This window comes from Chelonoidis abingdonii, chromosome 11, assembly GCF_003597395.2.
Source record: "Chelonoidis abingdonii isolate Lonesome George chromosome 11, CheloAbing_2.0, whole genome shotgun sequence".
Taxonomy (NCBI): domain Eukaryota; kingdom Metazoa; phylum Chordata; order Testudines; family Testudinidae; genus Chelonoidis; species Chelonoidis abingdonii.
Window position 1 is genome coordinate 30,104,618 of NC_133779.1, and position 20,889 is coordinate 30,125,506.

At 62.3% G+C, this 20,889-nt stretch overlaps 2 protein-coding genes across 4 annotated transcripts in view; one reads left to right on the forward strand and one right to left on the reverse strand.

Annotated features, from left to right (window-relative positions):
* The first annotated feature begins 631 nt into the window (after positions 1-631).
* Positions 632-14,799, forward strand: APBA3 (amyloid beta precursor protein binding family A member 3). 3 transcript variants are annotated; one of them, XM_032774744.2, is made up of 12 exons: positions 651-844; positions 1,439-1,546; positions 2,635-3,912; positions 4,823-4,862; positions 6,048-6,193; positions 7,459-7,545; positions 8,697-8,855; positions 9,498-9,677; positions 10,077-10,289; positions 11,293-11,412; positions 12,110-12,250; positions 13,483-14,799. In XM_032774744.2, exons 2-12 carry the CDS (start codon positions 1,532-1,534, stop codon positions 13,552-13,554), a joined length of 2,451 nt encoding a protein of 816 aa, XP_032630635.1. In that variant the 5' UTR covers positions 651-844; positions 1,439-1,531; the 3' UTR covers positions 13,555-14,799. The 3 variants fall into 3 exon arrangements, with proteins under 3 accessions (XP_032630645.1, XP_032630635.1, XP_032630624.1); XM_032774754.2 differs by lacking the exon at positions 1,439-1,546 and having other exon boundaries at positions 632-844; XM_032774733.2 differs by lacking the exons at positions 651-844; positions 1,439-1,546 and adding an exon at positions 1,600-1,753.
* Positions 14,800-15,840: 1,041 nt separating this feature from the next.
* TJP3 (tight junction protein 3) overlaps positions 15,841-20,889 on the reverse strand; it is a 55,226-nt gene continuing 50,177 nt past the window's right edge. The window contains exons 15-20 of the mRNA XM_032774768.2: positions 20,029-20,124; positions 19,291-19,361; positions 18,560-18,871; positions 17,852-18,109; positions 17,447-17,499; positions 15,841-16,352 (exon numbers count right to left, since the gene is read on the reverse strand). Coding sequence (XP_032630659.1) covers positions 16,250-16,352; positions 17,447-17,499; positions 17,852-18,109; positions 18,560-18,871; positions 19,291-19,361; positions 20,029-20,124 — 893 coding nt within the window. The 3' untranslated portion in view covers positions 15,841-16,249. The remainder of the gene's footprint in view (positions 16,353-17,446; positions 17,500-17,851; positions 18,110-18,559; positions 18,872-19,290; positions 19,362-20,028; positions 20,125-20,889) is intronic.

The following is a 20,889-nucleotide window of genomic DNA, read 5'->3' on the forward strand; positions in this document are numbered from 1 at the left end:
CAATTTATCCACATGAAGGGCTTCGAGTGCTCCCCGGTCCAGGGGCTGCTAGTGCTGCTGCTGGGTGGCAGGTGGTCGCTAATGGGTGTCAGGCTCTCAGCTGCCCAGCCCGAGGGAGCACTGGGAACCTCTTTGGACCAGCTCTGCGTGGAGGGGTGGGGGTGGACAGGACCATGCAGACAGCACAGCTCCCCAGAGCACGGAGCCGGCAACCCACCCAGTCGGGAAATGTCCATTTCCCACCACCCAGTGCCGGGGGTCCAACCAATAGCGCTTCTCGGCCCCCAGCTCAGGGCCGTGGGTTCCTCTGCAAGGCACGAAACAGCAGTTCGCTTTCCTGGTTGCATCCTGCTGCGGTAGGAACCCGGGGGGCGGGGACATGCCCCCCCGCACCCTGCCTTAGCCATATAGGCACAGGGAGCCCCCGGCTCTCAACGTTGCAGGGCTGGGGTCTAACCGCGAATATCTCCCCTCGCTGAGCTCCCTGGTTCCCCCGCCGCGCAGAACAGCGAGCCCCGCCCCCCACCCTGCAGCACTGCGCCTCAAACTACATCCCCCAGCAGCGCCCCACGTGCTCGGAGCGCCGCTGCGCAGCCCAAGACTACATCCCCCAGCAGCCTCCGGGGCCTGCGCATGCTCAGTGGAGGGGCAGAGCCGCAGGAAGATGAAAGGGGGGACAGAGAGGCTTAGGAGTAAGTGAAATTTAACTCAGCAGCCACATCAGGGGCAGCTGCCTGCAAGAGGAGAGCGCCTCGGCCTGCGGAGATTCCAGCACACAAAGGGTTAACTACCCCCAGTTTCCTGCATTGCTGCTTCTGTAGGAGTTGGTGAAACTTTCTTGGAAGTAAGTTTTCTGTGCAAGGCAGATGTGTGCAGAGAGGCAGGGAGGGTTGCGACTAAAACACCTCTTGCTCCTGGGTCGTTGCCTATCCTGAAAGGTGCCAGGATCTGGGGGGTTCCCTTCCTGGCCTTCCGTCCTGTCTGATGCAGCGAGGAAAGAGGGGTTCAAAGCAAGTGTTTTAGAAATAAGTTTGATGCCCAAGTTAGGGTCGGGGAGTGAGGGGATCCGGTCTGTTTATTAAGTGGTGACTCCTGTGAGATGTGGGTCACTAGTCATGGTGCTCCAGGCATCTTCAAAAAGTGGGCAGTGTTGCTTGGAACACTTACTAGCCCAGGCACAAGAGTTAGTTGCCCACCTTTTATCACCTTTGTGACTCTGATCCTGCAGTCGGCCCCCCCTTGTCCCAGTGGAGCTGCACTGAAGTCAGTGCCCTGGCAGCCCCTGGGAGTGGAAGTTTGGAAGGGAATGATTGCAAAATCAGGGCCTAGCTAATTGGTTTTACTCACCAATCTAATGAAACCACCTTGTTTTGGGGGAGTATAATTTTGTAAGGCTAAATTGAGGTTATGGGGCCAGATTCTGCTCTCAGTGATGCAGGTGTAAATCAGGAGTCGCTCCATGGACTTAAGTGGATTCGCTCTTGATGTACACTGGTGAACGCAGAACGAGGACTCCCTGTTTGCATGTCGGATGTTAATGTGCAATGTAAGCAGTGTGAGGGGGTGTGGGGGGTGCCAGGGGGCTGTGACATTTCTACTTCCCGGATCAGACAGCGAGGAAGCAGCTGAGGGGGGGGCTTCAGCATTCTCAGCACAGCTGCTGGGAGAGACGCAGGAAGCAGCCACTGATCTGTGCATGGTGACCTCCAGCCTTGTCTTGCTGGGATCTGAGGGTGCTTCCCAGCATCTCAGTGTACTTCTGTGGATCCTGCCCTCCAGGGCAAAGCAGCTGATTCTAGATAATGCGGCCCAGCAGGGATGGACACAATAGCTCCTCAGAAGTAGTTTTTTATGAGTCTTCTGCACTAACCCTGGGGCTGGATTTCCTGCAGTGGTACCAAGAGAGGGGCTTGAGCCCCATTGCAGGCAAGGAAGCGCCCACCCTCTTCAGGTTAGACAGTGGAAATGTTTGGAGAGGGACTAAAGCTAGAATTGTTAATGTGGTCCCAGGGCACCAGACTGGGACTCAGGACTCCTGGGGTCTGTTCCTGGCTCTGCCATTGACTCACTACCTGACCTTGGGTAGGTCCCTTCGAGCACAGTTCTCACAAATGGCTACTGGCTTTGGGTGTCCAACTTGAGAAACCTGGAAGGGGGCCAATTTTCAGAAGTGCCAAGTGCCCACAACTGAGAGCGGGAACCGACGGGCTCAGCACCTCTGAAATAATCAGCTTGGGCTCCCAGTGTCAGTGTCCATCAGCAGTGCATCAGAGAGACTGATGTGGGTTTGCAGACTTGCCCAGTGTAGTCTGTGCGCTGGCCAGCATCTTACTCCCATTGATTTCAATTCCTCTATGCAATGGAGGACCTGGGTCTGAGGTCCATGCCGTGCGAGACTCCACACGGCTGCTCCTTACGTGTTTCAATGGCAGGAATAGCATAGCAGCTGCCTTTGGTAATTCAGCCCTGTCCAGCCTCTGCTGCTTATTTCCATCCAGAAGATCTGGGGCTGGATCCTCCGCAGGCCTGACTCAGGGCAGCTCTGCTGAGGATCTGGTCTATGACGCTGTCTCTGCTCTTTCTTTCAGTCCTGCCCATTTCTAACCTCGAATACCTCTCTCTTTCTGTTCTTAGTGTAGGGGGAGTTTCTTCTTCCCCACCTGGGCAGAAGCGACCGTGATGGACAACGGCATGGACTTCCAAACCGATGCGCGCCCGGAGCCTGGCTTTGGCAGCCACAGCCTTCCCGAGGAGCTCCTGGAGCCTCCAGCCATGGATCTGGAGGAAGGGGCCTCGCCAAGACTGAGCATGCCAACAGCCTGTGAACAAAGCCTGCACGGCCTGCAGCAGCCCGGATCCCGCTTCAGTGCCCTGTGCTCTGACCTTAACCCCTCTACTGCTGAGGCTGAACTGTCTCTTGGTGCAGCCATTGCAGAGCTGACTGTCCCCAAAAGCACTCTGGGGGGCCTGCAGACCCCCAGCTCCCCAGCTGCTCTGGACTCAGCCCTCCAAGCAGCCAGGGAAGCATGTGATGAAGCTTGCAGGGACCTGGGAGTGGGGATGGAAGGCTGTGAGGACGCTGCAGTACCTGGGAGCGATGCTGACTGGAAAGGGAACCCAGAGGGAGCCCACCGGGGGGTGGGTTGTCCCAGAGTCCCGGCTAGCACGGAGCAGAGGGACCTGGTTTGCATGGACCTGGATGAGGAGCCTGAGGCCCACCTGCGAGGGGAGGAGTGGGCCGAGAGCTTGGAGGAAGATGACCAGTCGGAGATCCAGGGCCTCCTCGCCCAGCTCCAGACCCTTAGCCCCAGCTTCCACGACGACTCGCCTGGCTCGGAGGACAACCCACTGCTGGCGTCGGACTGTGGCACAGGCCCTTTTGGGGGAGACACGGCGCTTCCTCACAAACAGGCCTTTGGCTGCTGCCGGGGCCTGCCGGGCGAGTGCCCTCCCTGCCTTCTGCACGTCGCCATGGGGAGAGGCCTGGCAATGCCGCCCTGCCACGCTCAGCCCTCCGCCTGCTCCCAGAGGAGCCGGGAAAGCCACGGCCTGCTCTTTGCAGAGGCTGACCGGGAGGACTTGCTAAGCCTCCTGCACCATGAGGGGGGGCTCCCAGCGGACGCTAGTGAGGAGACCCCCCTCGCCAGGTCAGATGTCCTGGCTGGGAGCGATGAGGAGGTTCTGCAGAGCCAGGAGAGCCCGGCGGCCCAGCAGGCGGAGGAGGCCGCTTCGCAGCCAGGCACCTCGCAGGCAGAAGGCTCCGGCCGGTGGTATCGGAGAGGGGGAGCTCATGAGGGAGACTCTGCCTGTGTGTCCCCGGGCAGTCGGGACAGCTCCCCAGAGCCCGTGTGGGTGGCCATGTCCCCTCCCCCCAGCCAGGGCCTGGAGCAGCCCACCCCCAGGAGCACGGCTGTGAGTGCTTTGCATGCTGGCTGGGGGTCTGCTAGCCCCGGGCACCCTGGGGTGGGGTTGGGCTCTGGGCCAGCTTGTCATGGGGGGCCCTGAGCTCCCTCTGGATGCCAGGCCTGGAGCTGAGGCTCTGACAGATCCCATGACAACGGCTACACGTGGTGGTTGGGGGTCAGACCTTGACACAAGAGTTGCTGCCGGCTGCCCCCAGGCTGGCGGAGGGCAGGGGAGGGGGAGCAGGATGTGGACTGTGGCTGCCCCTGGCTTCCTGCCATGTGTGGGGTATGGGGGAGGCGTTCCAGAGGGCAGCTGGCAGGTCGAGGGGCTGCTGGCACCCGCTGTTACCCTGTAGCCAAGCGAGGGGCCCAGCATCATGTGGTGGCTGTGGAAGCCCAGAGCCCTGGTAGGGGCAGGTCTGGACCCTCTCAGGGCCCGGGGGCGAAGTCTGCTCTCCACTGGATGCGCCGGACTGTCCGGCATGGGAGAGCAGTTCGGGAGGCTGCATGATGGGCAGGCAGCAGGTACCAACTGGAATCCCTGCCCCCCTCCAGCCCTATTCCCTACCCAGGCTCCCCAGCAGCTTGACCCCCCCACCCACCCTTTTGGGGCTCACATGGCTATGGCCCATCCCCAGGCTGCTGAGCTAACCCAGGGGCCTCCACCCCGGCAGTAGCTGCTCACTGACCTCAGCATCCCTGGCCTGCCCCTTCCTCTGCCCCCTCGTGCAGCTCCCTTGTGCAGCCGGCCCAGAGCACTGAGCCCTCTGGCGTTGTCTTGCTGCTGCTCTTGGTTCCCCTTTGGCAGCTGCCAGGGGGTTAGTTCATTCTTGTGCCCATGGAGGTGGCCGGCAGGTATCCCGGCTTCTGCGTCCTCCTGGCTGCTGACACTCGCTGATCTCGTGGTTGCTTTGTAGGTTAAAGAATCCCGGGCAGCCTATCCGGCCTTCAAAGAGGGTGAGTGACTCGTCCACTTGTAACAGGGATAGAACCCAGGCGTCCTGCCTCCCCATCACCTGCTCTGACCACCAGCTCGTGGGCCTTGGTGTGGGTGGCAGCCTCTCCTGGGTGCTGTGTGATTAGTGCATGGGCCGGCCCAGCCCGGCAAGGGAGGGGATTTATGAAGGGGGGTAGGGGGGACATGTCTTTCACTGCCCTGGCTCATGGGAGGAAGGCTTTCTGGCTGCCAAGTCCTGGGCGAGGGGCCAGCATGAGGACCCTGGTTTGAATCCTGCTCTAGTCACAAGTGACCTATTGTGGCCTGTGTGAAACGAGTTTGGGGGATCTCAGTCCAGTCCCCACGCTGCGTAAACCTTCTCGCGGGTGTCTGTGGTGGGTGCCCCAGGGCAGTGTGGCAGGGAGGTCGAGGAGGCTGCACTCCCTTTTTGCACAAGGAAGGCGTTGCTCCAGCTCAGGGCTCGGGGGAGGAAAGGCAGGGGCACTTGCCCAGCCACAGTCAGTGCCCTCAGCCTCTGGGCTGCCAATGTGGTGCCTCCCAACAACACATGCAGGACAAGGAGATGCCATGGGGGCTTGGCATTCCCAGCCCTAAGGAGGAGGCAGCAGTTGATGCAGGATACCCAGCTGGGGACGCATCCATCTCCCCTGCAGCTACCCCCAAGAGATCTGTGCCCCTCGGAATGGGGCAGTGCCTGCAGGGAGCTCAAAGGTGGAGTGTAATGGAGAGCTGCCTTGGGAGGGGTGTGGAAACCAGGATTGAAAACCCAGTTCTGGTGGTGCCTGCTGCTGCTCAGGCCCAGCCACCTGCCAGGCCTGGCCAGGTGCTGTGCCTGCCTGGATGCACATCTTTGTGTGACAGGGGGGCTCCCATCCAAGCAGAGGGGCATGCATTGGGCTTTTTCCCATGGGGGGTTCAGGGCTGTGAAGGGCATTGCAGGAATGCTGGGGCTCCAGGGGGGGCTCCAGCTTTAAATGGGGAATCATGCCCTGCTGAGGCATGGGGTAACCTGGCCCCCAGGATAAAGACCTGCTAAGAGAGGTTGTGCCCCCTCCTCCCCCACAACCATCAGTCAGCAGCAGTGGGGCCTGGCTCCAGCGCAGTGTCTCAGGCCATGGGCATTGCAGGGAAGGGAGGAGTAGGGGGGCCCCTGCCTTTGCTGACACCTTCCCTTGGCTTCTCAGTGGCAGGCCCCTGTGAGCCAGAGGATCTCCTGGACGGAGTGATCTTTGGAGCAAAGTATCTGGGCTCCACACAGCTGGTCTCGGAGAGGAACCCCCCTACCAGCGTCCGCATGGCGCAGGCCCAGGAGGCTGTGGACAGGATAAAGGTGGGTGAGGGCACCAGGTGAACTGGGCGGTCACTAGTCGGTGTGAGCCGGTCCCGTCAAGATGAGCCCCTGGCACTAGTTGATTTTTCACCCGCCAGGAGCCAAAGCCCAGCTATCTGGGACTGCCCAGCCAATGTGCCCCCATGAGTGCAGCTGAGGAGGTGCCCTCTCCTGCCCAGAGCACAGAGTGCATCCTCCTCTGCCCTCCTCGCCCTGCGCCTGTTGCAGGCGGCTCCTGGGCTTGCTGGGCCGTCCTGGCATGGCAGCAGGTCGAGGGAAATGTGGGTCCCGAGGACAGGATCCTTGTCCAGTCCTTCGGCTGCTCTGGACCGGGTGCAGCGGGACAAAGCTGAGCTTGTCACGAGTGAATGCCTGCGTTTGCATCAGGTTCTCACCCACCCCTGCCATTGCAGCCAGCAGTTGGGCTTTGACCAGGGGGTGAAAAAGTAAGATGCCTCCCATTCCCAGGGCCCCACTCCAGAAGTGGGCGCTGCTGACTTCCCTGAGGTGTGTAGCTCTGTTTATTGTTGGACCTGTAGGCTGCAAGGAGCAGGTGTGAAGAGCAGCGAAAGCAAGTAACTCCTGGGTCTGGCTGCAGCTGGAAGCCGAGTTCTCGCTCACTAGGCTGGGTGGGAGGGAGTGGGAGGAGGGTTCATTTGAACTAGGTTCCAGCAGTGGGATGCACAGAGACAAGAGGGAGGAAGCCATGGTCAAAGCACAGGCCAGGGAGTCAGGAGACCTGAGTTCCAGTCCCACCCCTTCCACTGGGTGACACTAGGCCAGTCATGCTTTCTCTGTGCCTCAGTTTCCCCACTTGTAAAAAGAGGCTGATCCATTCCTCCTGCGTGGGCTGTCTGTAAAGTGCTCACTGTGGGTTGCTCTGGACGAGAGTTGCTCAGAGATCAGGTAGAGGAAGGCAGGGCAAACCCAATCCGTTGTGTTAGCTGCTGCTAGCCAGCTCTGGCATTCCAATGGGCTGTGAACTAGTAACCATCGCCCATCCCAGCACCCCAGACTACATGTTCATGGGGACCCATTGCTCCTTGTGGGGAAACAGAGGCACAGAGAGGGGCAGCGACTCACCCCTGGTCACAGAGAAAGTCAGGGCAGAGCCGAGAATAGAACCCAGGAGTCCTGGCTCCAGGTCCCTCTGTTTGTCAGAGGGTGGAGATGGATGGCAGGAGACAGATCACGTATGTTGGACCCTCTGCCCTGCGGCTACTGGTGACCACACACATGGATGCTTTGTCCTTACCATACTGCAGGCACCGGATGGGGAATCCCAGCCCATGACCGAGGTGGATCTGTTTGTCTCCACCCAAAGGATCAAGGTCCTGACGGCCGACTCGCAGGTGTGTCGGAAATGGGATGTCGTTACGGGGGGGTGGGTCACCTGTGCTGGGAGAACCAGGCTTGTTCCTATTAGAATTCTCCCCCTCCTTGGGACGTCGCCTTCTCTGCACCCCGCCCTCTCCATCTCGGATCAGGGCACTTGGCCCATGCAGGAAACAGGCCTTAGGCTGCTTGTGGATCCCTGTTGATTCCACATGGTGCAGGTGTCCTGGGGTTGTGACCCCACGCGGATAAAGAGGCCTTTCCTTCTGGAGGATCCACTGGTGTCAGTGGGGATCACGCAGCTGCTGCTAAAATGCAGCCACTTCTGGGGTGGACCCAGCAGCAGTTAAAAGTTTACATGTAAAGGGAAAACCAAATGGTTTTGTGTGTCCCTTAGGCCAGAGGCGCCAACTTTCTAATGTGCCGGGGGGTGCCTGATCCCCAGCTCTGCCCCAAGCCCTGCCCCCACTCCACCCCTTCTCCCAAGCCCCCACCTCTTCCCCGTCTTCCCCAACGCCTCCTGCACGTGGTGGAACAGCTGATCGCGGGAGGTGCTGGGAAGGAGGGGGAAGCACTGGGTGTGGGAAGCATCCACGGGGTTGGTGCCTATGCCTTAGGCCTCTTCTAGGGTCAGAGCTGCGCTGGGACACAGCCGAGCCCTGCGTGCATGCTCCTAAATTAATCTAAACCTGGTTTCTATTGATTGATTACCGAGCTAAACGATGTCAGTATACGCCAGGTGTCAATCTCAGCCCAAGTGTCCAGGCAGAGTTCTGCAGCAGTTGCACTGGATGGATAGAGAAAGCCGAGGCGGATTCGTGTTCTTCTTCATAAACATCGGGCCTGTGCAGTCAGGTTTCCGCTGGCTTTGCTGGAGGTCTCCTTGCAGGACCCACAGGAGTGGCTCAGGAGTCCTTGGTTGAAAGTGTGGCCAACCTGTAACTCAGGGGTCTTCTCCCAGCCATGTGGCTGGCATTTGAGTGGAATAGGCACCAGGGCCCCAGCGTTTTAAACAGGCCGCTAAGAACCCTTCCCTCCTCTTGGTTAACAGGCTCCCCTGGCTTGGAGCCTGTGCTCCCGTAGTCCCGCTGGCACTCCAGCTGTCCACCGAGGCCACCAGGGCCAGCGGGGTAGATGACCCCTGAATTTCTCATGCCCCTCCCCCCAGGAGGCCATGATGGACCATCCGCTCCAGACCATCTCCTACATCGCGGACATCGGCAGCATCGTTGTGCTGATGGCGCGCAGGAAGCTGCCACGGAGGGCAGACGCTTCAGGGGAGAAGAGGCTCTACAAGATGATTTGCCACGTCTTCCATTCTGCTGATGTGAGTCTGAGCCCGGCAGGTGGGGCAGGGGGTGGAGCACCGCACAGGGGCTTTACACAGACTTCGAGCCTGGAGCTCCAGATCCCAGCCCTACCCGTAGCTCAGTAGGCGTCACGAGCTGGGGGTTCTCAGCTTGGCCTCCAGATGGTGCTGTTCCTTGGGGTGGTTCAGTTACACCTCTCCCAGCCGCTGTGCTGGGCCTTGAGCCTGTAGGGCTGGGAGCTCAGTCACCCCCATCTCCAGTCACCCCGAGTCCAGCTCGGAGACAGTAAAGACTGCTGGGGGGGAGGGGATCCTCTGTACTGTAGGGAACGCCAGGGCTGGAGGGGAGAGGCCTGGGGGTGTCAGTGCTGTAGAGGGGGCCCCACCTGGATGGGGGAGAGGAGAAGTGTAGGGGTATCTCTCCATAGAGGGGGGTGGAAGTGTCTGTGTCCTCCCCCCCTCGCAATATATCCCAGGTTCCCTGCAGCTGCCATTGCAGGGTTTGGCTGTGCCCCTGATAGGCTGGCGAGATGGCAGATGGGTTGGCTTTGACCCCCTGGCACTGCCCAGGCTCCTGGGCACTGGGTGCGTTGGAGGGTGGAGCCCTGTACCCACAGGTGTCCCCCTGCCAGGGTAACCTCAGGGCACTTCCTCCTGCAGGCTCAGCTGATTGCCCAGGCCATCGGACAGGCCTTCAGTGTGGCTTACCAGCAGTTGCTGCAGGCCAGCGGCATCGACCCAAGCCAGCTCTCCCCCAGCCAGGACAGCCACACCCTGGAGAGCCAGGAGCTGCACAACGGGGACCTGGCCCACTTCTCCAAGCAGGAGAACTGCAAGGAAGTAAGAGCTACCCGCAGGGGCTGGGGGTGGGATGGGATCCCTGGCACCCAGTGCTCCAGCTTGGCTCCCTGCAGCGCCTTCTGCTGGTGTCTGCAGCTGTTGGGAGCCTCCTGTGTTGCGACCGGCCAGTGCAGTGCTGGGGGAGCTGAGCCTGGAGTAGCCGGGGGCTCCTGTGTGGCCAGTGCCCTGCTCCCTACAGCCTCTCCAGGGTCGCCCTCCCGCCCAGTGCCAGCTCAGTACTGCACCCTCCGGGACCCAGGTCTGGAGTAGCCATGTCACCCAGTCCTGTTGGTGCCTGTGCTGCAGCCTGAGCTCCCGGTCGCGCAGGGTCACCAGCCCCAAGGTCCCCCTGGGCCCGCTCCACAGCTCAGTGGGCCCCATGCTCTGCCCGGCCTGTAGGTCTGCATCCGCAAGCAGAAGGGGGAGATCCTGGGCGTCGCTGTGGTGGAGTCGGGCTGGGGCTCCATCCTGCCCACTGTGGTCATCGCAAACCTCATGCATGGGGGCCCCGCGGAGAAGTGCGGGGAGCTGAGCATCGGGGACCGGCTCATGTCCGTCAACGGGACGAGCCTGGTGGGGCTGCCCCTCAGCACCTGCCAGAGCATCATCCGGGTGAGGAGCGGGAGGGGAGATGTGGGGGGGAGGGAAGACAGTGGGCTGGGTTACGGGGGAGGGGACAGTGGGGCAGGAGTGGCTGTGGAGGGAGTGATGGGGATTGGGGGACAGTGGAAACGGGGCGAGGGGAGGTGGGAGGAGACGGGCAGGGTGGGGGAGGAGGAGGTGATGGGGATGGTGGGGCAGTGGGGATTGGGGGAATGGTGGGACATGATGGTGAGGGGGTTCTGGGGGGCCGGGGGCCAGGGATGGTGGGAATGGGGAGGGAGTGTAGGGGGGCTGGGAGGACCTGTGCCCAGTTCCTGGGCCCCTCAGTCCGTGATAGCCGCCCCCTTTCCAGCAGAGGTGCTCAGACCTTGGCACCCAGTGTTGAGGGACGCGTAAGCTGGGGCTGGTGCCGCAGCCAGGCGGGGGTGGAGCTGGCACTGGAGCCTGCACGGCTGGGATGCAGGCTGGGCCCAGGAGCTCCCGTGGGTGCAGTGAGACCTTCCAGACTTAAGCCTGCAAGAGTCGGCCAGCAGGGAACCCAGGAGTCCTGGCTCCCTGTGTCCGGCTCAGATCTCTCTGCAGGAGGGACTCAAGCCAGGCCCTGGCCCTGGGAGGAGCAGCACCAGGCTCAGGTGTTGGGCGGCATCCTGAGATGCTTCCTCTGGGAGGTGTCTGAGTGGAACACGGGCAAACCGAGCACTGCGCCAGAGGGCAGCATGGCCTAGAGGGTCGAGCAGGGCAAGCTGGACTTGGATTCCTGGTTTCTTTTCCCTGACCTGCGTTGTAACCTTGGGCAAGACTGTGCCTCAGTTTCCCCCCTGTAAAGGGGGGCGGTAATTAGACCCCCGCCCATGTAAGGCATGCTGAGCACAGTGGCCGTGTTAGGATCTCTCCTCCCTCCTGAGGGCGTCATGGGCCCAGTGGGCGTAAACCTGCCCCGCGTCCCCCCCTGCATCCGGGGTGATCCTGATAGCCCCTGTGGTGCTAATGAGCCTCCCCCCGCGCCTGGCAGGACCTGAAATCGCAGACCGAGGTGACGCTGAGCATCGTGCACTGCCCGCCCGTCACCACGGCGATCGTCCGCCGGCCCGACTCCAAGTACCCGCTGGGCTTCTGCGTGGAGAATGGCATTGTGAGTGGCGGGAGTCCTGAGTGGGGGCAGGAGGAGGGCCGGGGGCCCTCTGGCCAGCACAGACGCTGCGCTTGGGGTGAGAATTCAGGCCCTTGTGCTCCCGGGTCGCCGGCCAGCACCGCTCAAGCTAGGGGAGAACCTCCAGCCGCCTGAGGAGCGGGAGGCACGTGGCCCCAGTGGGCGTCGAGTCCCGGGAGAGTGAGAGAATCTCTGGTCCCAGCCCCATGGGCAGCGATGGGGCTGGTCCCGTGTGGGGCATCGTCAGCACTGGGTATAGGGATTGGGGGTGAGCAGCGAGGTCTGGGTGTGTTACCCCAGCGCCCACAGACTGTCTCCTTTCGCCCTCCCCCAACAGCACCAGCTGCCAGGACCCCAGTGACCACGGCCTGTCCTGGGTCCCAGCTCCCTGGTGCTCCCCTGCTCAGCACCATGATTCTGGGGACGCAGTCCTGCCGGGGGCTGAGCCCCAGTTGCCAGGGCGCAGAAGGGTGCAGGAACGTGGTGCTGAGTGAGCAGTAGGGGGCGCTGTGGCTGGGGTGATGGCTGGAGAGTGCTGTGTGCAGGGAGGGGCAGGCCCAAGGGTGGGTTTCATGGGCTCTCCAGGCAGGCGAGATTTGCTCTGCTTGTGAAGGCTGCGGAGGATGGCGTGCTGGGGCCGGGGGCTGGCCTGCTCTCACCGGCGCCCCCTGCCATTCAGATCTGCAGCCTGATGCGAGGGGGGATAGCAGAGAGAGGTGGCATCCGCGTGGGCCATCGCATCATCGAGATCAATGGGCAGAGTGTGGTGGCCACGCCGCACGAGAAGATCATCCAGATCCTCACGCAGGCCGTCAGCGAGGTGAGCCGGGCCGAGGCCAGGAGCGCAGCAGGGCCCTTTGCCGCACCACGGGGGCTGGCATGGGACAGACCCCACCCTGAGCTCCCTTCCCTGGCTGAGGGGAGGGAGGGGTAGGTATGGGGCAGACTCGTGCCCTGAGCACCCTGCCTCAGCTCGGGAGATTGGTGTGGGACAGACACCTGCCCTGTTTGGAGGAGGAGGGCTGACTCCCATCCTGAGACCTCTGCCTTATGTTTAGTGGGGTCTGACATGGGCCAGCTCCCCCCAGCCCCCCAGTTTCCTGGGTGCTCATCTCAACTCCCAGTCCTGCTTTGCAAGCTGCACTCTCTGCTGGGGAGGGGATCCCTCCTCACACTGCTGAGTCGCACACCTCTTCTGCCTGCTGCACTGCAGGGGCTGGACGTTGGGAACGAAGCCTTGTCTCCCGCAGCACCCTGCTCCCCCTGCCGCTTCTGTGCCTCCTCTGCCTGCACCTGGAGCCTCAAGCAGGGGCCGATCTTCGATGCCCTGGGCTGCAAACTCTTTCTTAGGGAGGGACTAGCTGCCCTCTTCTCTCCCTATGGTGCAGGGCAGCGTAGCCCCCTCTGGAACTGCAGGTGCTGCAGGAAATGGTGACTCAGATTCGCCGTCCCTCCACATCGGCACTGAACTAACGCCCTAGGTGGTGGACAGCCGGGTCTCGGAGGAGCTCGCTCGCTCATTCTCCAAAGTGACAGGCTATCAGGGGGCTTTGAAGGCTGCAGTAGAGGTGACTATTTACCCTAGCCCACCCCTGAGCCCTGGGGCAGCTGCCAGGGTTAATGCAGGTTAGCATGGGAATGCCAGCCAGCTGGCCTGAGCTCCCTTGAAGGCCTGAGCAGGTTCAGGGTTCTGCTAAGAACTATTCGTCTTTTCTTTCAGGCCTTCAAGTTCACCCTTAGCCTGGGCAAGAAACTGCACATCCTGCCCTAACTTGCATTATTTATTTAACCCTGTTAAAACCAGTGACTCAGCTCTGCCCCAGAGGCAGCTGCATTTCAGCAGAGGGGGGAGAAGTAACTCTCTTGCAGCCAGTACCTGGACATATAAAATGCCTTAATATCTCTAGACCATGCTTTATCATGAAACGTTTTCCCTGGGACCTTCTCCCAGGGCCCTTCTCCCAGGGCGGCTGGGGCAGATGAGTGAGGTCTGCAGGGCTGAGCCCAAGTGGGAATGGAGTTCTCCCAGGTGATCATTCCCTATCCCTCTAGGTCCATATCAAGACTATGCCGGCCTCCACCTACCGGTTACTGACAGGCCAGGAGCAGCCCATCTTCCTCTGAAGGGCGGAGTTTGCATTTACCAGTCGGTGGCTCTGCACATACTCCAGCTGACTGGCTTTGGAGCCCTGGCCTGGGGTAGCAGCTGCGTCTCCAGTTCCCCCAGGGCCTGCTGGGGACCAGATCCTGCCGCTTTTCTTGTTTCATGCAGGGACCCACAAGGCAACCCCTCCTTTGGCCTTTTCTGGACGTGCTGTGCCTGGCCTCACCACACGAGGGGGCTTAGAGCCAGGGACCCAAACTCCTTGGCTCCTCTCCTGGCCCTCAGCTCACTCACCTGTTCCGCTGCTGGAGTTGCCGGGTCGCACCGCACAGTGCGGATCAGGGGCCTTGTTGATGGGGTGGCCCCTGGAGACCACTAGTGCGTCAAAGGGAGCCCTGTGCCCCTCCTTGCTGCCTGCCGGTGGAAGATCCCACCTTGCATCTGCTGAATCCCGGCTGAGTCTGCCACACTGAGCAAGAGCGGCTGGCATAGCCACGGCTGCTCCCTCTCTCTTGTCCTGCCATCAGCCGGAGAGGGCCCATCAAACCGCCTGCGAGTCCAAGTGTAACACCAGCTCTGGCTGAGGGGAGGGTGCTGCCCAGATGGACAAGGCCCCTCTTGGACCTGCTGGGATGTGGGGAAACTCCCTCTGCTTCCCAGTTCTGCCTTGTTAATGCTGTTTGTAATGCCCCCTCCCGCAGCGTCTGGGCCCATGGCTGGACCTGCAGCCCCTGGCATGAGAGCCAGATTCGTGTTTGCAAACTGGCCTCTGGACAGTGTCTGCCAGCTGGTCCCAGGGCTGGGGAGGGGTCAGCTGCACCCTCGTTCTGCAGAAAGTAGAGACCTGGCTTGGGCCTAGTGCTGGGCGTGGGGGAACGTTGGGCTGGAGCAGGCAGCAGAGGCCTGGCCAGCCACGGTGCATTGGGTGGGGGAGCACAGGAGAAAGGGGCTCTCTGCGATCCCGGCTCGCTGCTGGAGCCTCTGCCCTGGGCCATTCCTGTGGGCAGGGCTGGCATGTTGGGCTAGGCCTGCGGAAGGCTGCTTGTACGAAGTTAATTGCAGTGGTGGTCCCAGCATGAGACACAAAGTGGGGGAGGTTGGACTAAGAGAAGTTAATCCAGCAACAGATCTTCTCACCCCCCTTGTGGTTCCTGGACTAAGTCAGAGCCCCTGGCGCTCCTTTGGCTGCAGGATGCCCTGGGGCTGTGATTTTTAACCGGTACTGCTGGCTGATGTAAGAATAAAGGCTGTTTGTGGTGTCTCTAGGACTGACTGGGTAAGTGAAATGCCAGGCAACCGACCTCCTGCATGGGAAGGACTTCGCTGCAGGCAGCTGGGGTCCTGGGACCTGCTCTTGGGAGCGCTGGCTGAATCCCTCACTTGAGCTGCTGCTCCGGGTGTCCCTATCAGCCCTAGCTCCAGACTCAGACAGAGGGAGCCCTGGGACCTCCCAGAGGCAGGGTACATCTGGCCCCAGAGGCCGCCAGCAGTCCCATGGCGGCTGCCTGCAGCGGGTTTGCTCAGCCTAATGAGCTGTATTACTTAGGAGGCCATTCTGTATCCAGGCCCCTCCCCCCACACTCCGCAGGTAGGACCCCAGTCCTGCCTGGCACGCTGCTGTGAAACCCACGGGTGCTGCTGTGTTCGGTTCCCCAGGAGACCAGCGCTTGCTGCGGATGCCAATGGAAGGGAAGTGAGGGGGCTGCTGGCTCAAGGGCTCACTCTGGGCTTCCCAGCAGGAAGGGCCTGGTGCCTTGGTTCCACACCTGGGGCCAAGCATGAGCTGGGAGCCAGGGCTGTGGCTGGACCCTGCTGCTTCCTCCATGGCTAAGCTAGGAGCGTTGGGGGGGGGCATCTGGCTCAGTGACAGACGCTGTGTTTAGTGGGCACTGCTCCCTGGCGTGCACCATCTCACGCTGGGCTTCTAGGACCAGCTGTCTGGCCTGTATGTGCACGAACAGGGTGGAGAGGGGCGCCCCCCCTTTCCCAGCTGGGAAGGCTGATGAGGAAAACTGGCTGCCACACTCAGTGCGTGGAGCTGGAGGGGACGCTTAGCCCAGCTGAGATGTGCCAGCTGCCTGGGCCTCAGCTCCATCCAGTTCCTGTGCAGCCAGGCAGGGACGCTGCTGCCTCCTCTGCAGAGCACACGCAGCCGGGCAGCAGCAGCAGCGCATGCTTCCTCATGGCTGTCCTGCGTTTCATTCCCCAGCCCCCTGTCCACCACCTCTTCCCCACTCCCTTCAGCGCAATACAGAGACAGCAGGGGCTAGAGAAAAGGATTCCTTTATTACAAAGAAAGACAGGGCTATTTACAGCACTGCCCAGGGCGTCCTGCCCGATGAATCACGCTGGGCAGAGCCGCACGTGCCCCAGACGCTGGCACGTTGGCCCCACTGCAGGCAGCTATGACAGGCCTGAGCCCTGGGCTCCGGTTACAGGGACTCGGAGGAGAGTTAGAGTCTAGGACGTGTGCAGAGGGTGTGAGCCCAGAACAGCTCACGCCGGCTGCTCGCTGGAGGGAGCAGGGTTTAGGAAGATGAAAACAGAAGAGCCCTGCTCTGGAGAGGGGTGCGTGCTGGAGGGAGCCGACCCCGCGTGAGAAGGGATGGGGGGCCCTTGCTGGCCCAGGGTGGGAAGGGGACGATGCAACATGGCAGGCACTTCCCAGAAGGCAGCTCGGCGGTGTAGAACGAGGAATCCTGGAAGCCGTTGTGGCTACAGGTCCGTAGCTGGGCCCCAGTCGTAGCCTTCATCCTCATCAGAGTCGTAGGCCCGGGCCTGGGTGAACTTCTTTTTCAGAGCGCTGTGCTCGTACTCCCTGCAGGGCAGCAAGAGGCCATGTCAGGCCCTGGCTGGGGAGCGGGGGGAGGGATGCCAGCTGCAGAACCCCACGCCCAGGCTACTCGGGCCCAGTGAGGATTTCTCCCAGCACCTGGTTCACCCTGCGCCTGCCTCAGCCTACTCTCCCGGGACCCTGTGGGTCAATCTGCAGAGCCAGGCACCACTGTCCCAGGGTGTGCCATCCCCTCAGACCCAGGGCAGGAGGAGCCAGCCCCCAGCCAGCCTCCCCCCAACTCGCAGGGCAGGGGGGCACTTTGCTTCAGCTGAACCTGACTGCAGCTCAGACCCAGGGTTGGCCTGGCACCAAGGGGGGTGGGAGTGGGTGAAACCAGAGGGGCAGCGTGCGCAGCCAGTCTCTGGGCTGAAGTGCTCACGGTGGCCCACAGGCCATGACTGGTTTGGGTTCAAAGGGGCTAAGGCAGGCTCCCTGCCTGCTGTGTCCAGGCAGCACCTGGAAGCAGTGGCATGTCCCCCTCCAGCTCCTATGCATAGGGGCAACCAGAGGGTTCTGCATGCTGGCCCTGCCCCAAGCCCCGGAGCTGCAGCTCCCATTGGCAGGGAATCGTGGCCAATGGGAGCTGCAGGGGTGGTGCTTGCGGATAGGGTAGCGCACAGAACCACCTGGCCGCACCTCCACATAGGAGCTGGAGGGTGGACATGCTGCTGCTTCCAGGAGCTGCTTGAGGTAAGTGCCACCCAGAGCCTGCACCCCAGACCCCCTCCCGTGCCCCAGCCCCCTGCCCTGATCTCCCTCTTGCCCTCTGAACTCCTCAGTCCCAGAGCCCGCACCCCCCAGCCCTCAACCCATATCCCCTCCAAACCCCTCAGTCCCAGCCCGAAGTCCCCTCCTTCACCCCAAACCCCTCAGTCCCAGCCCAGAGCACCCTCCTGCACCCAAAATCCCTCATCCCTGGCCCCACACCAGAGCCTGCACCCCCAGCTGGAGCTGCCCCCCCCAACTTGTAGAAAGTTGGCGCCCCTAGTCCTGGCAGGAAGGATACTCCGAGCAGGTGATTCACCCTCCACCCCCCTCCCTGCCCACTGGAGCGGGAAAGAGCAGGCTGCTGGTACCTGATGCTGCTGTAATCCTGTCTCCACTGGCCCTGAGGCTGCTGGTCTCCATCCTATCGGAAGCAGATGGAAGTCGTTAGAGGCTGCAGAGCCAAGTGCTCCAGAGGGGCCGCTGCCCTGGAAGGGGCTCCACAGGCAGAGGGGCAGCACCTACCGGCCTGGCTGGCCTGCCCCAAGGAGAGCACCCCCATCTTCTCTGGAATGGGCACCTCACGGCCAGAGCTGGGCCAGGCGCCCCTGCCCACCTGCCCTGGTGCAGCTGAGGCTGCTCACAACAGGACCCCTCAGTGCCCATTCTGATGGGGGCTAGCGATGCCCTCTGCGACCAGGGCAAAGACCTCCCACCTCCTTCCCCGGAAGCCACCAGCCAGATCTGACCCCTGCACTGCCCGGCACGCTGCTCACCCGTGGGGGGGCGTAGGCCAGAGAGACCGCCACACGCTCGTCTGGGTTCTGGGGCTCGTCTGGGTCCACCGGCTCCGAGGACCGGGCCAGGGCTGGCTGGGCATAGTCGTCCTCCAGCTCGTTGTCCGTGTAGGGCCCCCCTTCGCCGTCTGTGTCCTCATAGTCGCTGTTGGCGCGGCTGTCGCAGGTGAGGTCCCCCATGCTGGCAGCACGCTGCTGGTTGAGCAGGTCCAGGCCCTCCTCTGGGGAGGTGTCCACCTGCAAGGAGAGGAGACGGGGGTCACCTGGCAACAGGCGCAACGGGGCCCATGGTGATTCGAGGTGCTGCCCGAGGCGGGTGTCTGCACTGGCCCATCAGCGTTGGGTATCGATCTCCCCCTGGCCCTGAATCTCAGCTGCCTTGCAGAGGAGCAGGGTGCTATGGGAGCCCCTCCATGTAGCTCTGGAGCATTGCCCCCCCCCTCAATTCCCCAGTGCCCAGGGGGCTGCCCTGGGGAGTTGGGGTCAGAGCCGTGTCTGACACAGCACAGGGAATTAGCCAGGCCTGGCAGGCAGACTCCAATCCCAGCTGCCTGGCAGCTCTGTGGCAGCGGGCATGGGGCTACACCCAGGGGATGCCCCATTTCAGTCAGGGCAGGCAGAAGGGGCTACAGGAGGGACCTGAGACAGGAGGGGGGCCTGGAGGAGCGAGAAGGCCTCTGCGGGTACCTGCTCCTCTGCTGTCCAGATAGGCCTGGCCTGCTGGGTGCGGATGATCTCCTGGAGGCTCTGGTACCAGGCGCTGGTGCTTCCGCTGAGGCTGATGGTGGCCGTGAAGAGGTAGCTGTAGTTCTTCTTCAACTTGAGGGCCTGCGCATAGAGGCGGCGGGAGCTCTTCCTGGAGTCGGGGGCGAGCCACTGGCGCATGGCCTTGATGCCCTGCCGGCTGTCGGGCTCGCAGAACACCACCACTGGGTAGTACTGTACGTAGTTGAGCCGCTCCACGGCTGACGGTGTGATGTCCAGCAGCGCGTGCTTGTCCTGCGGGGCAGGAGAGGGGCTGGGTGGGACGCCGGGGGCAGATCCTGGGGGTGGGAAGGGAAATCTACAACGAGATTCCCCCACCCTGGAATACCAGCTGGGAGGGGCTGGGCCATCCACTGCCACGAGCACTGGAATACAGCTCTCTGGACCCCCCCCCCCCTTAGCAGGGGACATCCCATGCCTGGCCTCACCCCCCCCCCCACTTCCTGAGCAGCAGGCAGACCTGGCAGGTCCTGGTTGCAGAAGCGGCCTGGCAGTGCCCGACACGGTTCCTAGCCTGCACTCAGCTCAGGCAAGACACCCAACCTCTCGCCCAATGGACTCCCGGAGGCGGCAAGCGTGGGCAGTCTCGGGGCTGGCTGGAGAGCTTGGGTGAGGAGCATCCCTTGTGTATCCCTGGCCTGCAGGGGCCTCACTCTTCTCAGCGATCTGCCGCACCGTGTCAGTTTGATGACCTTGGCCGACCCTACCTCGCGGGCCACGCTCTCTGGGAACAGCACAACACAGCACGGGAGATGGGTTTTTCTAAGCGGACCCGTTGATTGTGGAAAATGGCTGAGGGCGCCAGGGCATTGCAGGGGGTGTGCACGGCTGGGGAGGGGGGGAGGGAGCGGAGAGGGGGCCCAGGGCATTGCAGGGGATGTGCACGGCCGGGGGGGGAGGGGCAGAGAGGAGGCCCAGAGCATTGCAGGGGGTGTGCACAGATGGGGGAGGAAGATGGAGAGGGGCCACAGGGCATTGCAGGGGATGTGCACGGACGGGGGGGCGGAGAGGGGGTGTGCACGGACTGGGGGGTCCTGACCCATCTAGCTCAGGAGGAAGCCGCCAGCGGTCTGGGCAGGCAGTGGGCAGAAGGGACACACACACATACACACACACACACACTGTGTGGGAGGGGTGGGGGGAAATGTGGAGGCCCAGGATAAGGAAGCAACTGCGATCAGGGTCACATCCCTGAGAGGGCCCCTGGACTGCGGGAGGCTCTCAGCATTAGCCACGGCTGGGTGCTCGGGGGAAGACTTCAGCAGGGCATGTGGGTCCCACCCACTCTTGCCCAGAGCACCCACTCCATAAGCTGCCCACACACGGGAGCCCTGCAATCCCCACGGAATATCCCAGGACAGGACCCGTCGGACGCTCCCAGCTGCGCTTACGGGCCATTTCAAACTCGTCAGGCAGCTCCACACTCAGCTTCTCCATGGCGATGTCAGAGATGGGCCCCAGGATCACAACTGGCCTCCTGAAGCTGGCTGCAGGGAGAGGAGAGAGGTTCAGCGAGCCGGGCACCACGTGGAACATGAGATCTGACCCCATCCCCACCACTGAAACGCTGCAAGCCTCGGGCAGCCGCTCGCCCTGTGCCACCGTGACCTGTAACTTGCAGGGACGGGCCCCATACCTCCCAGGCTGGGCGTAGATGGGCCCAGGGGATGGCTGCGAGCAGCAGGACCAGAGACGCCAGAGGCCTCAGGCTGTCGGGAGTGTCCAGCTTCTCAGCATTAGCCACAGCTGCAGCATCCTAGCCAGCCTGCAGGGTCAGGGCCAGAGCCCAGCGTGCTCCCCGCTGCCACCTGCACAGAGCTTGTGTGCCACTGCTGCTTCCACGTGAGCCCTGCCTAGGCTCCCATACGGCCTGTGGGAAGGGCCTGGCTCCAGGAGCGCCCGAGGGGCGAGCGACCAGCCCTCGGTTAGCGGGCGGGAGGAAGAATCGGCAGCCTCATCCCTAGGCCTGGAGTCAGGCAGCTCAGCTTGGCTTCTGAGGAAGCTTCCCAGCCTCGTTTGTCTGGCCGCTCCCCCGAAGATACCAACCCTGCCCCCCCCCCCCATTGCAAAGGGCAGGACACGGTGAGGAGCAGGCCCCCAGTGCACTCCAGGCAGGGGACCCCCCATCTCAGCAGAGAGCAGGCGTGCAAAGCAGCTGCCTGTGCCCAGGGGACAGCCCAGCCCAGAGGGCCAACAGAGAGTGCAGGCCCCCCCTCACATGGACAGGCCAGCTGCAGCCAGCCTCCTGGGCC

Excerpts from the sequence above, each read along its gene's own strand:
- APBA3 (XM_032774733.2), top strand. The coding sequence starts at position 1,697 with ATGGTGACCTCCAGCCTTGTCTTGCTGGGATCTGAGGGTGCTTCCCAG. Across the intron at positions 3,913-4,822 it reads CCACCCCCAGGAGCACGGCT|GTTAAAGAATCCCGGGCAGC; the intron begins GTGAGTGCTTTG and ends GTTGCTTTGTAG. Across the intron at positions 12,251-13,482 it reads TCACGCAGGCCGTCAGCGAG|GTCCATATCAAGACTATGCC; the intron begins GTGAGCCGGGCC and ends CTATCCCTCTAG.